The sequence below is a fragment of the Pelophylax lessonae genome (assembly GCF_965119305.1).
Source record: "Pelophylax lessonae genome assembly, chromosome: 1".
NCBI classification, from domain to species: domain Eukaryota; kingdom Metazoa; phylum Chordata; class Amphibia; order Anura; family Ranidae; genus Pelophylax; species Pelophylax lessonae.
The window spans coordinates 8,391,482-8,407,189 of NC_138768.1; the positions used below are offsets into that span (position 1 = coordinate 8,391,482).

Consider the following 15,708-nt stretch of genomic DNA (forward strand, 5'->3'; position numbering starts at 1 on the left):
GGCTACAGAGCTAGCCAGCAGGAAGTTGAAAGGCCTTCACCTGTTCAGAATGAGGGAGTTAAGGCTCTATAATTTGTTCAGAGAAATTCCTATTGTTTGCTGCCTCCAGAAGCTGTGTCCTGAAGCCATGTGGGCTGGGAGCAGGAGGACAGTCAGCGTGTGCCTCCCGACAGGATGTGTGGGCCTGGGAGAAGACCCCCCGGAGTGATGTGTGCCCGGGACGGTAACCAAGGGTGAATACGTCTCAAAGGTGAGAAGACGAACTGTTGATGTGAAAGAAACAAAGGACTGTGTTGCCCTGTGAAGCTATTATAAAAGGACTATTGAGTGTCCGCTGTAGGACAAGGAAGTCTGCCCGACGGTAGGTTGGAGACAGACACTTAGGCAGGTTCCAGTTGTGAGAAGGTAGCCGCCCAGAGAGGCAAGGATTTATTTTCTGTTTTATTTTATTTTGGATGTTTTGCTGCATACAGCCTGGTGAAGAAAACACCATTTAATAAACCACACTGTTTGTTTGCAAGCACTTGTCGGCTACCTCTCTGGGAAAACGCACCCCCCAAGGGGTCATCCACACCCGCCACCGAGCTAATCCCTTACATATATATATATATATATATTAAAAAAATACTCAAATACCAGCCCTCAAAGGGGCTTTTGGGGACAATATATATATATATATATCACAGAACAAAAAAAATTACACAAATACCAGCCCTCAAAAGGGTTTTTGGGGACAATAGATATATATATATCTATATATATATAGATATATATCACAGAACAAAAAAAATTACACAAATACCAGCTCTCAAAAGGGCTTTTGGGGACAATAGATATATATATATCACAGAACAAAAAAAATTACACAAATACCAGCCCTCAAAAGGGCTTTTGGGGACAATAGATATATATATATATATATATATATATATATATATATATATATATATATATATATATATATATCCAAAAAAAACCTCAAATACCAGCCCTAGGAAGGGCTTTTTGGGCTGCTGTCCTTACAGCAGGAGTGTACCAAGAACACTGACTAACAAGACCGGGAACTGTCCCTAGCTATAACAGCATTAGCAGCACCAGAACTTTCCCCGCTCTCAGTAACACAGAAATGATCTAAAATGGATGCTGCCCTTGCTTATTTATAGGAGGTGGGAGGGTGTGGGAGGGAGGTATGCTGATTGGCCTGGAATGTGTCTGCTGACTGTGATGTTCAGGGTCAAAGTTTGCCTCAATGATGATGTATAGGAGGCGGACCGAACATCGCATATGTTCGCCCGCAGCGGCGAACGCGAACATGCTAAGTCCGCCGGCGAACAGTTCTGTACATCTCTACTGACAACACACCTTACAATTACATCACACACGCTACTACGTCCATCTATAGACTCATCCAGACATACTCCATCTTGCTCCATCATTCATCTGAAACTTTGAGGGACGCCAAACGAAACTCCTCCCTCACTATCCACCATCTTAAGAAAGGCATCCATCTTAAGACTCTGGTAACGACCATTTGAAGCTAGCCGCCATCTTAAGTGTGGTAAATATGCCTTGCTGTATTATTTGATTTTATTCAATATTGTTTATTTCCTTCCTTATACTGTATGTTTTATATTGCATATTTAAGGGTAATAAGATTACAATCCCAACCGTATAAACCATAGTAGATTTTTCTCTAAAAAGCTGATTTTTGTTTTTATACATTTTTATTAATATCAGATTTAGTGCATTATTTGCAAATTCAGTCTTCCGTTTTGCATGGCTTATTCTTGCTCCATCTGCAGTGGAATGACTTTCGGCTATGTGATTCGCAGGCAATTGTGGTCTGTTTATATAGAACAGTTACCTATGGTTTGTGCTATACCTGGGAAGAAATGGTAATCTTACTTTAGTTTTGCTTTCACTTTGTTTTACTTTCACTTTCATTATTGAGCTAAACATCACATTGCATTGATTGTTTTAAGTTTGTATTTTTTGTAGAGTTGTTTCTTTGTGTCACTTAATGTATTCTGACATAATGAAGTACGAGCGCGAGATATTATTATTAAATATTCTTACAAATAAAAGTGATCAGATTTTTTTTAAAAAAAACCTGTAATAAATAGAAAAAAAAAATAAAAAATTTAGCCGCCCCCGTCACCGTTAGCTCGCGCACAAAAGAAAACGTATACGGAAGTTGAGCCGCGAATGAAATCGCTGTTCAAACCACACATGTGAGTTCTCGCCGCGATCGCCAATACGTGGGCAATAATTAAAAAAAAGAGCTACACTCTAACTCTAAACTGGTAACCATTAAAAAAAATTAAAGTGTCGCCTATTGAGATCTCTATTGACCGTAGTTTGTCGCCATCCCACGGGGGGGCGCAATTTTAAACCATAACATGTTGGTTATCTATTTACTCAGCGTGACATCATCTTTCACAATAAAAAAATGGGCTAACTTTACTGCTTAGTATTTTTTAAATGCAGTGAAATGTGATTTTTCTAAATTTTTCCAAAAAAATGGCGTTTAAAGACCGCTGCGCAAATACAGCGTGACAAAAAATATTGCAATGACCGACATTTTATTCTCCAGAGTCTTTGCTAAAACAATATATATATAATCTTTGGGTGTTCTAAGTAGTTTTCTAGGAAAAAATACTGATTTTAACTTGTAAACAAAAAGTGTCCGAAATAGGGCTGGGGCTTAAGTGGTTAAAATCCTTCCACAGTGTAAACGATTTGCGATGACAATGGGATCTGAATGATCAGCCTTTCTGTTTGCTGCCTCTCTCCGCTGAATTTTGCAGCTGCCATCCTAGCCCCTCCCCTACGCGTGACGACACAGGGACACGCATCTTCTTCAGGGTGATATGATTTATTTAGATATGCATTAGAAGCAGCTTAACTTATGGCTGAACTTAACAACTCATCGGTCCAACAGCCACGCCCAAACCCAACACTTCTGACACCAATTAATGGATTATCCCCAGATATCTCACGACTTAACAGTATATATCTATCCAGAAGGATGTATTATCTTTTAAACTACTTCTACACCAGCTTAAAGGTTATCCCACATCTGTAATGAGTTAATGGTATCTATCTAAGGGATTTATTTCTTCTTGTATTACTTTGTATCTACCTTATCTATACTAACCTGTGCCGACACCTTCCATTCCTCCAGACATGAAGCTTAGGAGCAATTCACTCAGACACAAACACAGAATTTCATGAAAGCATTACTCATTTTATTTCTTCTTTTCAGCATCTAATGTACAGTATACAAAGCAGGATACGATCAGGCAATATTTCCATTAAACCAATAGAGAATATTCACTTATAGTTTACCACCAATAGGGGACAGACCCGTTTATTCGGGTGTGGTCTATATACCCCAAAACCTATGCATCATCCAAGCATGAAAATACACTTATTAGACCATATACTTATTATTCATGAGCATACTGAAAGGCTTGTTAATAAAGCCATATCAGAACATAAAATATTCCACTTACACAAGGAAGTTCCTCTTTTTCTACATGAGCCTCTGGGCATAGTGCCTAGGGCCGCTGATGGGGGGGACCACCAGCCCTCTTGTAGGGGGGCCCGAGCACACAGGGGGGCCCACACATAGAGGGGGATTAGTGATGGACAACAAATACAGAAATCTTCCTCCAGCACCTGAATCTGATCTGTCCTCTCCCTGCTATCAGCTTTTATCTGTTGAGAAAGAGACAGTTGCCCCTCACTAATCCCCCTCCCTTGTGTGGGCCCCCCTCCCAGCACGTATCTCTGCTCAGGAGTTTATTTGTAAATTGTAACTTTGTTTCTCTCTCCCTCTGTCTCTCTGATCACTGAGCTCCAACTTCCCAGCCTGTATATTTTTCTCATCTCATCTTCTTTTTTATTTAACATAGTTTTTTTTTTCTTTTAGATTTAGCGGGAATTATGCGAGTTATGTTATATTTGTGTCTGCTAATAGTGATTTTGTTGTAATTTTAGCTAAATATATCTTTAATATTTTCTTGGGGGGGCCCTGCCAGGTAGTCTGTAGGGGGCCCCGCGATTTCTAACGGCAGCCCTGATAGTGCCAGGTACACTTCTTAACAGTGCAAGTTCCTCTTTTTCTTCTGCAGAATTATTGTTACTACATAAGTTTAATGCAATAAGTCAGAGCAAAAGAACAAACTAGAAACCAATGTTAAGGGGGGTACCCTTACAGAAGCCAAATACACCTTTGTGACAGCACAGAGAAACATTTTTTATTAGGTCCTATAAAGAAAATATCCTTTAAATTAAATCAAATCATCAATTACAATGTGACTTTATTAAGAACATGTTCTCATCAACTTCAACTAATGTTAAATATGATTTTAGGATACACCAACAAAATGTATTTATTAATATAGCCGGGTACATCTACATATAATATAGTTAAAGTCAGCCTGTCACCAAAGAAATTGCATTACAATCAGCTTATAATAGAAAATGTTGAATATTTATTTTCCGGGTAGATGGTGAGTGAAATCTTCTCTCTCTTGAAGAGTGATGGGTGTCTCTGGTATCTGACACTTCAGGCTGATTCGGATACTTTGCCCCTCTCTGGTCACTGTGGTCCCTCCTCACTAAGTGACTACATTGTACTGTAGTGACGTAACGGCTGGTGGGAGGAACCACTACACCCAGCAGGGGACAAAATACTAAAATAAACAATAATGGAGATATTGCTACAACTACTGGTAACCCAGTGTTGCTCCATACATATTAGTGGATAACAGTTTTTATATTCAGGTCAGGTCTGAACAGAATTATGTAACATTTTGGGAAAAATATACAACCAAGAAGTCCAGAACTTGAGGCCATTATAGCAAAAACCTCCACAGCCACCATGTATTTCCCACTGGTGCTCAGATAGGCCGGGATCATGGCAATCCAGACACTGCAGAAGACCACCATGCTGAAGGTGATGTACTTGGCCTCATTAAAACGGTCCGGTAATGTCCTGGCTAAAAAAGCTATAGTGAAACTCACAGCTGCCAGAAGCCCCATATATCCCAGGACGGAGTAGAAGCCGATAACTGAACCCTCATTACACTGAATGATGACCTTCCCCTGATAAGAGTGAGTGTCCTGATCTTGGAAGGGAGGAGAAATAGACAACCAAGTGGCACAGATTATGACTTGAACCAATGAGAAGACACAAATGATACAATTAGGCAGTTTGGCTCCCATCCATTTCCTCCAGGGACTCCCAGGTTTGGTGATTTTAAAAGCAATACACACCATAATACTTTTGGCAAGTAGAGAAGAGACGGCAACTGAGAAGATGACACCAAAAGAGGTCACACGCAGCATGCAGGTTACTTTTACTGGACGGCCGAGGAACAAGAAGACACAGAGGAAGCTCAGCATGATGGAGACCAGGAGAACAAAGCTCAGGTCCCGATTATTAGCTTTAACAACGGGGGTATCCTGGTAATGGATAAATATCCCCAATATTAAACCAGTCAGAAGACAACAGAGGATGGAGACAGCTGCAAATACTGGAGCAATGGTATCATCAGAGTAGGAGAGAAATTCCACCACTCTTGGAACACACCGATCCTTCTTCTCATTTGGCCATTCTTCATCAGGACATTTCATGCAGTTTTCACTGTCTGCAGGAAAAACAATACAAACACAATGAGGATCGGGGTCAGAGCTGAGAAAATGAATTATCTTAAGATGGCATGACTCATGACATTGAGTTAATGTAATGTAATTCTACAGCCCTTCCCCCCCCCCCTTCTGTTTCTGTGTCTAATTGTGTGGATTCATGACACATAGACAATGGTCTGGACTGGAGACATCTCTCCGCAGGGGGTGTGTATTGAGAGACTGCCTGTTTACCATAAGCTCATTAGGTTATCTGTAGCCTGTTTCAATGTACAAATGTTCAGTTCCCATTGGTTGTTCCTTGTTCCCTTCCCCCCCTTTGGCAAGGCTAAGGGGAGTGTCCCTAACTGTGTGTAAAACTGTATGTCTTGGAATTTAATAAACACTTCTTGCTTACTCACAGCATAGAGTTCCATCTCATGTTTGTGGGAGAAGGCTATACCAGCTCTATTTTTCTTCTGCTTGGATTCCTCAATCACTAGCTCTGGTAAGAGTGGTTCCTGCTCTACTCTACAGCATCCCTCATGTATGTTAAAAAAGAATAGCGCACACATGCAGAGAGGCTGGATTCACCCCTTTTTTATGGATAGTGTAGGACCCACTGATAATGGGGTACTTTGACGTAGTGGTGGGCTTGAGCACGATATGGCCATATGGTAGGACCAAATCCCCATTTTTATTTATGGATTGTCTTCATATTTGATAGTCATTTCTTTTGCATGTGTGTGCTATTCTTTTTTAACATACATGTCGCTTGGTTCATAGCTGCACCGGCTTTAGATATACATGTTCAGGGTTTGCTCCCCCAATTTTTTGCTTGTCTAAAGCATCCCTCACACTAGGGGGGAAGAGAACATCTCTGGCGGCGCAACCCCTCTTTCCATCGGGGCGTCCGCTACCCTGTTCAATTAGTGCAACAAAAACCTGTTGATCATAATCCTGAGTTATCTCAGTGCAGTCTAAATAGCCCTCCTAGTTCTTCTCTTGAGTCCACAGAGTGATTCGTCTCTATGTTGTGGAGAATAGGATAGGGGGATGGTTTCAGTAGTTTAGAAAAAGAGAACTGGACAGAGCTGTCACCATTACGTCCACATAGTGCTGGGTGTTGTTAGCCCACAACAGGGAGTAAAGTGGTTCTAAAAGTAGAATCCTCATTGGCTCACACAGCAGTGGGAGCCATTGGCTATTTGTGCACTCGGCAGGTGGGGAGGATCCAGGACCGCCGGCGGGGGACCCAAAAAAAGAGGAGAAGGGCTGTTCTGGGCAAAACTATTAGGCCCCTTTCACCCTTGTACGACTCCAAAGTTGCGCCCACTTGGTGTAACTTGGATACAACTTTGGCTTTGACCAGTTTTAATGGACAACCGTTGTGCACAAGTTGCATTGTATAACATTCAGTTATGACTTTCATGCAACTTCTGAGGGTTAACATTGAAGTCTTTGGCCCTCAAGTTGCATGAATGTAGGACCAAAGTAGTGCATGAACTACTTTGAAGTTGCTGCAACTTAAAGTTGTGCATACTGTATATGAATGGGTATCATTGGAAAACATAGGGGGAACGACATGTCATGAAACTCTGATGTCCAAAGATGCATGACAAGTTGCACAAGTGTGAATGGAGCATAAGAATAACTTTAGGGCCCCTTTCACACTTGGGTGACTTGTCCTGCGATTTGGGACTGAAAAGTAGCATGTCAAGTTGTACTCCACGATTTCCAATGAGTACCGTTCATATCAGTGTGACTTCAAGTCGCAACAACCTCAAAGTAGTCCCTGCACTACTTTGGTCTAACCTTGATGCGTTTTGAGGTCCATAGACATAAGCATTGCTTCAAGTCCAGTCAAAATCACATCAATATGACGGCAAAATCACGCAACTTTTAGGTCGCACATGCGTGAAAGGGGCCTTAAAGCTGTGCATGTGTGCATTTCTGGCAGATCAACAGGTAAATTACTTTTGGGTCTTTATAGCTGCTCTGGCTTCCATCTGTACAGAGACCTCCTCTCACACCTGACCAATTAGTGTGCTAGCTATTCACAAAACCTGGACCCCGGATGGGAGATTTTATCGCACCGGATCACTTTGAAATCTCCAGGCTCCAAATCCCAAAATGGACGTTACCAATCACTGCATGGCACAAGCTCCCCGGAGCCCCTAAACCCGCCTGGTTGAGAATCCTGGGTCATTACCTCTTTCTAGACAATGGCAGGGCAATGCTTTGCCACAAATTTTACAATTGAGAATCTTCTATTTGTATTAGAGATATTTTATAGTGGATGAGTCCCTGATATTCTTGATATGCAGTTCACATGAATGCCAGTAAAGAACGATAAAGATCCAGAACAATTATAAGATTCCTGTATGTACATATATTTATATCTGAAAAAGTTCATATGTGGAGCCTGAACTCCATTGGAATCAATAGAAGCTGAATCTGTCAAGTCAAAAATGCCCATTTTTTAGGGTAATAGTCTAGGGCTTGTCAACAAAATAGCATGGTGGTGGTCACTGCCTTGGGGGGGCATGTACCAATGCAACAAAACCTTTTTTCTTTAGATTGCTTTCAGCCAGGAGCAGTGTTTTTTTTTTTTTTTTTTTTAATGTTCAAAGTGAAATATTGCCCAAGTCCTCTAAATAGTATTCCAGTTGTGTATAACACATTGGGATTTCCAAATATATTGGAATAAAATTTGTATATGATTTACATTTTTCAGTTTGTGATCATCGGGCACCTAGAAAGTCCACGCTCTTGAAAAAAAGCTCTCTCTATAATAATGATCAATTAGATGTGGTGCATTGATGGAGGTTTAATCTAGCTTGGTATTACTTGATTACTTGGTATCACATTGTCCCCAGCCATGTAAGCAAAGGGGGATAGCAGTGACATCACTGCCCAAATTTGGCCGCTGGCAATGATGTCACTGCTATCCCCCTTTGCTTACATGGCTGGGGACAATGTGACAGCAGTTGCTAGGGATCATGGGGGTGTCAGCACTCTCGCCTTCCTTAGGAAATGCTCCCACCAAACAGAATGGCAACATCTACTGCTGTATTCACTCTTTTAAGCACTCATAATGATTTTGGAACCTGTAGTTATGTATTCAGTTGTCAATGCCAAGCTTTTTTGGTTTAAATAGGGGAAGGGTTAAAACGTCTGATAGGGTATATTTTACAGTCTGTGACCTTTTGAGGTGAATTCCCTGGAGACACCACTGGAAGAGGTAATTTCCCAAAAGAGAAGGAATTGTTGTCCCCATTGGAAGTTTTCTCCTTATCAGCCACTCTCATGACAATTCTAAGATTTGTATTTCCCATCACTTTCAGTCATCATAACAAATGCAGGGGTGACTCTCCCCAATGGGGACACAGATAGAAAAAATAATTGGGTCTAACCTTTCTCCACTCTTTCCAAAATTAATTTATACACTCACTAAATATATTTATTTTTAAAATAAAGGTTTTATTAATTCATAGTAAAAAATAAAAGAATATCTAATTTTATAATATACACCTATCAGCTGTAACTTTATGCGCCACTTTACAGTAAAGTGAATAATATTGATTATCTTGTTACAATTAGGGATGATCGAACGGTTTGGGTCGACCATCAGTTCGACCCGAACATTGACTGTTCGAAATTCGGCCGAATTCCGAACTTTTTCCTGAAAAAGTTTGGAATTCGGCAACCAGAACCGACCAAAATGCAATGGGACAGGAAATGGGCTTTAAAAGCCTGTGATTGGACCAGAACCATCAGTAAAAGCCAATTGAGGGGGCAGGAGGATGCTAGGAATGTGATTGGAGTGACTAGGCGGTCCAGAGGCCAATCAGTAGTGAATACGCCCCCCAGTATATAAGATAGCCCCGCCAAATCTCTAGCATTGTAATACAGGGATGTGGAAGAGAGTGGAAGCAGTTATGTTACTTCTGCTTCAAAAGTGTCATTTAGCAATTATTAGTGTGAGGAAAGGGATATCTAGTGTAGTTAGGGTACTATTTTCCACTATAGTTAGATTTAATAATCTAGTTTCTGTAGGGAAAGTGTTAAGTGTCAGGGTGACTGTAGTGTAGTGTAGGGTTAACTAACTCTGACTGCTATGCCAGGGTGACCAAACCCTTCCATGTCAGGGTGACCGCCATAGAAAAAAAATAATTTGTATTAGAATTGCAGTAGAGCAGAATAGTGGCTTCGCTACTTTCACACCTGGCCGTTTTTGTTGCAGGCGTTTATTGGGCTTTTTAGTGGACGTCTTTGGAGGCAGGCATGACATCTGAACTTCTGTGTAGGGGTATATATACACACACACATATATGTATATATACACCTACACACGTATAGGTGTGAAAGTAGCAGAACCCTATGCCTGCGCTGATAAAATTATTTGCAGGCATAGGGCTTCGCCCCTATCACACCTATATGTGTGTATGTGTATAAATACATATATGTGTGTGTATATATACCCCTATACAGAAGTTCAGATGTTATGCCTGCCTCCAAAGACGCCCAAAAAATGCCCAAAAAAAACCGCCAGCAACAACACACCTGGGCGTTTTTGTTGCAGGCGTTTTTTTGGGCATTTTTTGGATTGGTATTTACTTTTGTTTATAACATGTCAGGCATGGTTGGAATGTTCAGAATTAGGGATGAGTAAGTATGGGTCGAAACGACCCCCGGTTCGGTTCAGTTCGATACGCGACAGAGCTTTTGAACATTGCAAAATTTTGGAATCGAATAATGAACTCCATTGCAGTCTAGGAGATCCGAAACTGGAAAAATCTAAAGTGCCCAGTTTTGAAGACTTATATGCAAGTAATTTGGCATACAATGGGTATTGGGGTCTGGTACTGCCCTGGGGAGCATATGCCAATGAAAACAAAGTTTGTAAAAAACATAGTTTTTAGAAAGAGCAGTGAATTACTGATGCCTGAAGGGAAGCCATAACAATACGAAATAACAATAGAAATGTAAAATTCTTTTAAATATAGTGCCTGGGGGTCCCCTTAGTCTGCCTGTAAAGTGGTGCATCTGTACCGTGTGTAGAACCTGCTTCAGAGATAATCGCATTTATAAAGCCAGAAAAATGACATTTTCCCTGCAAGCTTTCATTATTTTGTAAACAACGGCTTGGGGAGCCAGTCTGTATGATGAGGTCACAATTAAGTGCTCGGAACAAGATTAGAGAATTTTTGAATAAATTCCGGTGTCTCTTTTGCAGACTTTGGATAGAAGTATCGAGTGTGGAAAAATGGGGCTTTGTGTGTCGGTGGTGCCTTCACACCGTAACCCTATAGAGGTACTCTTGATGAAAGCAAGAATCGGCCTTGCTATCAAAAACTCAAGTGACATGCACCTGTCAAACAGATGCGGACAAATTGGTCCTTGGGTGTTAACTGTGCCCATGAAACCTACACAAAAAAAAGTCTTCCTGATGAAATCAACACCCACAAAGCTGGGCAGCCTAGACAGTCTTTAAGAGATTCCAGATCCAGAAAGTACTTAATGAGTGACATCGGCATCAGGGGCTTGATAGCTGCTGCTTATCCAGGACCAATTCATTTTAATAAATGTCAGCTGGTCCACGGAGTCTGTGGACAGACATGCTCTCACTTTTCTGTCACAAAACCTCTGGCAGCACTGAATGCCCGTTTGAAAAGCATGCTGGATGCAGGGCAGCTCAGCAGCTCAATTGCATACTGGGCAAGTTCTGGCCAGTGGTCTATTCTCATAACCCAGTAACCCAGTGGATTGTCTACTGGAAAGCTTCCCATGTCTGTTTTTACCCCTAGATAATCTCCCACCATGCAGATGTTGCCGATGGGATGTGGAAGATGACAGCCCTGGGCACAGAGAACTAAAAAATGTAAAATGCATCACTGAGGCAGCCCCCTTCTCCTACTGCCCCTCTCTTGACCAACAGAAGCCTCAAACTATGTTTTTCATGACAATAAAAGAATAAATTAGTAATATTGAAATACCAAATGTATATAATCAATTAGAAAGATAAATTGTTTAAATTATAAATTATAAATAACTGTCCAAAGAAACAGCACTCCCACAAGAAGAAGCCAGATGATCATGCAAGGAGACAGGGGTGACTGAAAGGATGGATGAGCACACTTCACACCCCAAGTGGTATAGAGATCTCCTTACAAAAATGACAGGACCACCAAATATAAGTGGCCAAGCAGGCATCTCATCACATACAAGAAAGGAAGCTGTATAAGGACTCCAGATCAATTCCTCAGAAAATAGGCAATCCCCAGACACTCCAGATGACAACAGGCAGGACAATCATCGGTCATGTATAAAGGAAGGAAATACTCCAATATTGCATTAAAAGACTACATTTATTGGTATCACACTAAAAACCATTACACTCACGATATGTCTGTTGTCAGAAAGCAATCAAGTATTGATACTGGGGCATCGCCGTGGCGTTCTCGTGGGCTCCGTCCGGCACCGACCTAGCTTCCAAGAGGGAGGAGAAGCATCCTCCAATCACAAGCCAGAGGGCGTGATGCCGTCACCATCACTGACCATGCCCTACTAGTTTCGTCAGAGATGACGTCTTCCGGGGGTTGGTCACGGACGGGGTGGCACTGTAGGAAGCGGGTATAAATAGGACTAGTGGCAAAGTCGCCCACACCGCAATCCCATATACAAGAGGCTCATCACCCCTTCATGGGGAGATAATTGCGGTGAGTGCGTTACCTTAAAGGGAGCAGCACACCGGATTGAGCACAGCAAGATTAACCACTTAAGCCCCGGAGGATTTGGCTGCTAAAAGACCAGGGTTTTTTTTGCGATTTTTTACTGCGTGACTTTAACGGACAATTGCGCGGTCGTGCGACGCTGTACCTAAACGAATTTGACGTCCTTTTTTTCCCACAAACAGAGCTTTCTTTTGGTGGTATTTGATCACCTGTGCGATTTTTTGATCATGCGCTATAAACAAAAAAAGAGCGTAAATTTTGCAAAAATAACAATATTTTTCACATTTTTTTATATGAAATTCCCCCCCCAAAAAAATGTAAAAATCTAAATTTTTTAACATTTTCGGCCAATTTGTTTAATGCTACCTATGTTTGGTAAAAAAAATCGCAAAAAGCGTATTTTGATTGGTTTGCGCAAAAGTTATCGCGTTTACTAACAAAGGGAAAGATTTTTGTCATTTTTGGTGTTTTATTTTTAACGCGTAATGGCGGCGATCTGCGATTTTTTTTCGGTACTGCGACATTGTGGCGGACAGATCGGACCCTTGACTGACATTTTTGACACTTTTGGGGTTACCAGTGACATTACTACAGTAATCAGTGCTATACATATGCACTGTTACTGCAAAAAGGACACTGGCAGGGAAGGGGTTAACTGTTTTGGACAGGGAGGGGTTAAGTGTGTCCTAGAGGCGTGATTCTAACTGTATAGGGACATGGCTACTAGTGTAAAAACAAAGATCAACGGTCCTACATAGTAGAACCGTCTGATCTTCATTTTTACACCAGGGAGAATGACAAGCGGCTTGTTTACATAAGCCGCTCCGCCTTTCTCCCTTCACCGGAGCCATCGTAGTGTGACCGGCGGACATCGGGTCCGCCGGTCACACGCACTGACTTGTCAGTGAACGAGCCGCGGCAGGCGCTCAAGTCAGTGACAGGCGAGTGACGTATCCATACGTCACTCTGCCTGGTCGGGGCTGACCGCCGCAGTATATAGTCGTGCGGTGGTCGGCAACCGGTTAAGAAGAGCACATAGCACCTTAATATATTCCCTGACATGAGGCTAAAGCACCTATACTACCACCAGCATATTGAACTTTTAAACATCTGTGGAAAAAAATATTTCTCCTGCACTTAGCACTTTTATTTTACTAGTAATCCTTTTCACCAGCACATCACCACCATAATATTGAATATATACATATATAATTTTTTCTGGTGGCACCCATCCCCTGCACCAGGGCTGCTGTTAGAAATCGCGGGGCCCCATACAGACTACCTGGCAAGACCCCCTCAAGAAAATATTAAAGATATATTTAGCTAAAATTACAACAAAATCACTATTAGCAGGCACAAATATAACATAACTCACATAATTCCTGCTAAATCTAAAAAAAAAAAACTGTTAAATAAAAAAGAAGATGAGATGAGAAAAATATACAGACTGGGCAGTTGGAGCCCAGTGATCAGAGAGACAGAGAGAGAGAAACAAAGTTACAAATAAACTCCTGAGCAGAGATAAGAGCTGGGAGGAGGGGCCCACACAAGGGAGGGGGATTAGTGAGGGAGAGGGACAGATCAGATTCAGGTGCTGGAGGAAGATTTCTGTAATTGTTGTCCATCACTAATCCCCCTCTCTGTGTTGGCCCCCCTGTGTGCTAGGGCCCCCTACAAGAGGGCTGGTGGTCCCCCCCCCCCCCTTATCAGCGGCCCTGCCTGCACCTAGCACTTTGCATAACCACTTATTGATATATATATTTTATTATATATTTTTTTGCACATAGCACCTGCACAGTTGATATTTATTGTCTATTACCTTCAGTAACATATCTGAGGGCATATCTCTGTTCTCCTTTTTATGAACTTTATTATTGAAATTATTGATCACTCATTTTTTCTGATCACCCAGCACGGGGTTATTGATTGGATTTATTCACCTATTTATTTATTTATTTATTGCAAGCATCTATTTATATATATATATGGTCATTTATTTTTGAATTGATTGTTGTAAACACATGGTTATTTATTTATGTATTGATTGTTGGAAACACACGTTGCACACATTTTTTAGCTTACTTTCTATTTCAGCCATAGCACTAAAAATATTTTCTCATCCTCCTACTTTACAATCATATAGAGTAGCGCCACAGCCCTTCTATATACCTATCTACCCATCATACTTCTCACCGGTGTGAGAAGTAATTGGGGCAGGCAACAACTCCACAAATTATAGTAATAACATTTTCCATTGCGCGGGACAATATTATTTCTCTAGATATGTTTTACCTGATCCAGTGCCCCTGCTCCAAACAATATGTGGGTAGGACCAAGAGAGAGTTGCATGTACGGCTATCAGAGCATGTTGGTAACATCAGGAGAGGCTTTAAGGGACATAATTTATCTAGGCATTATGATAGTCATCACGGCAGGAGCCTGATAGGGACCACTTTTTTGGCTATTGACAAGGTTATGCCCAATTGGAGTGGTACTGATATGGTGAGAGCCCTTTCTAGGCTTGAGACCAGATGGATTTTTAATTTAAAATCCTATGCCCCTTTTGTCCTTAAAATAGACTGGGACATCAATTGTTTTATTAAAAATGCCTGAGTTATTTTTTGTTCTTTTTTGTTCCAATTTATTTATTCTATTTTATTTATTTAATTTTTTTTTTTTTAATTGTATTATTATTATTATTTCTATTTGTGTTTTTGTATTGCTGTTATATTGATTGACTTATTGTAAGCCGTGACGTTCTATGTGGGCTTTATTTCGGTTTTCTTTGATCCTATTGAATTAGGCCTTATATGAAAAATCTCTGAATTCATTTATATAGGGGATTTTATTATAATTTATTTATATTCATTTGGTATCTGTTCTCTGGTGTTCATACACTAGGGGGCCTATTATGATATCGGGACATAAGTTTTCACAAGTATTTATGTATTTTTTTTAGATATTTTCATATTTGTGCTTGATTCTGATGTTTGGTCACTAGATGGCGTGTGCTTATTTGTATTATTTCCTGATTTCCCTTTAGTGTTCTTGTGGTTCCGTCTGTGTATATGGGATTGCGGTGTGGGCGACTTTGCCACTAGTCAAAATGGTGCCAGAGCCCTATTTATACACGCTTCCTGCAGTGCTGCCCCGTCTGTGACCAACCCCCGGAAGGCGTCATCTCTGACGAAACTAGTAGGGCGTGGTCAGTGATGGTGAGGGCATCACGCCCCTTGGCTTGCGATTGGAGGACATTTCTCCTCCCCCCTGGAAGCTAGGTCGGTGCCGGACGGAGCCCACGGGAACGCCATGGCGATGCCCCAGTATCCATACTTGA

General features: G+C 41.2%; 1 protein-coding gene across 1 annotated transcript in view; it reads right to left on the reverse strand.

The window, feature by feature from the left end:
* Positions 1 to 4,551: 4,551 nt before the first annotated feature.
* The window catches only part of LOC309559481 (vomeronasal type-2 receptor 26-like), a 45,677-nt gene continuing 34,520 nt past the window's right edge, over positions 4,552 to 15,708 (reverse strand). Inside the window, exon 3 of the mRNA XM_082262755.1 lies at positions 4,552 to 5,657. Coding sequence (XP_082118881.1) covers positions 4,765 to 5,657 — 893 coding nt within the window. The 3' untranslated portion in view covers positions 4,552 to 4,764. The remainder of the gene's footprint in view (positions 5,658 to 15,708) is intronic.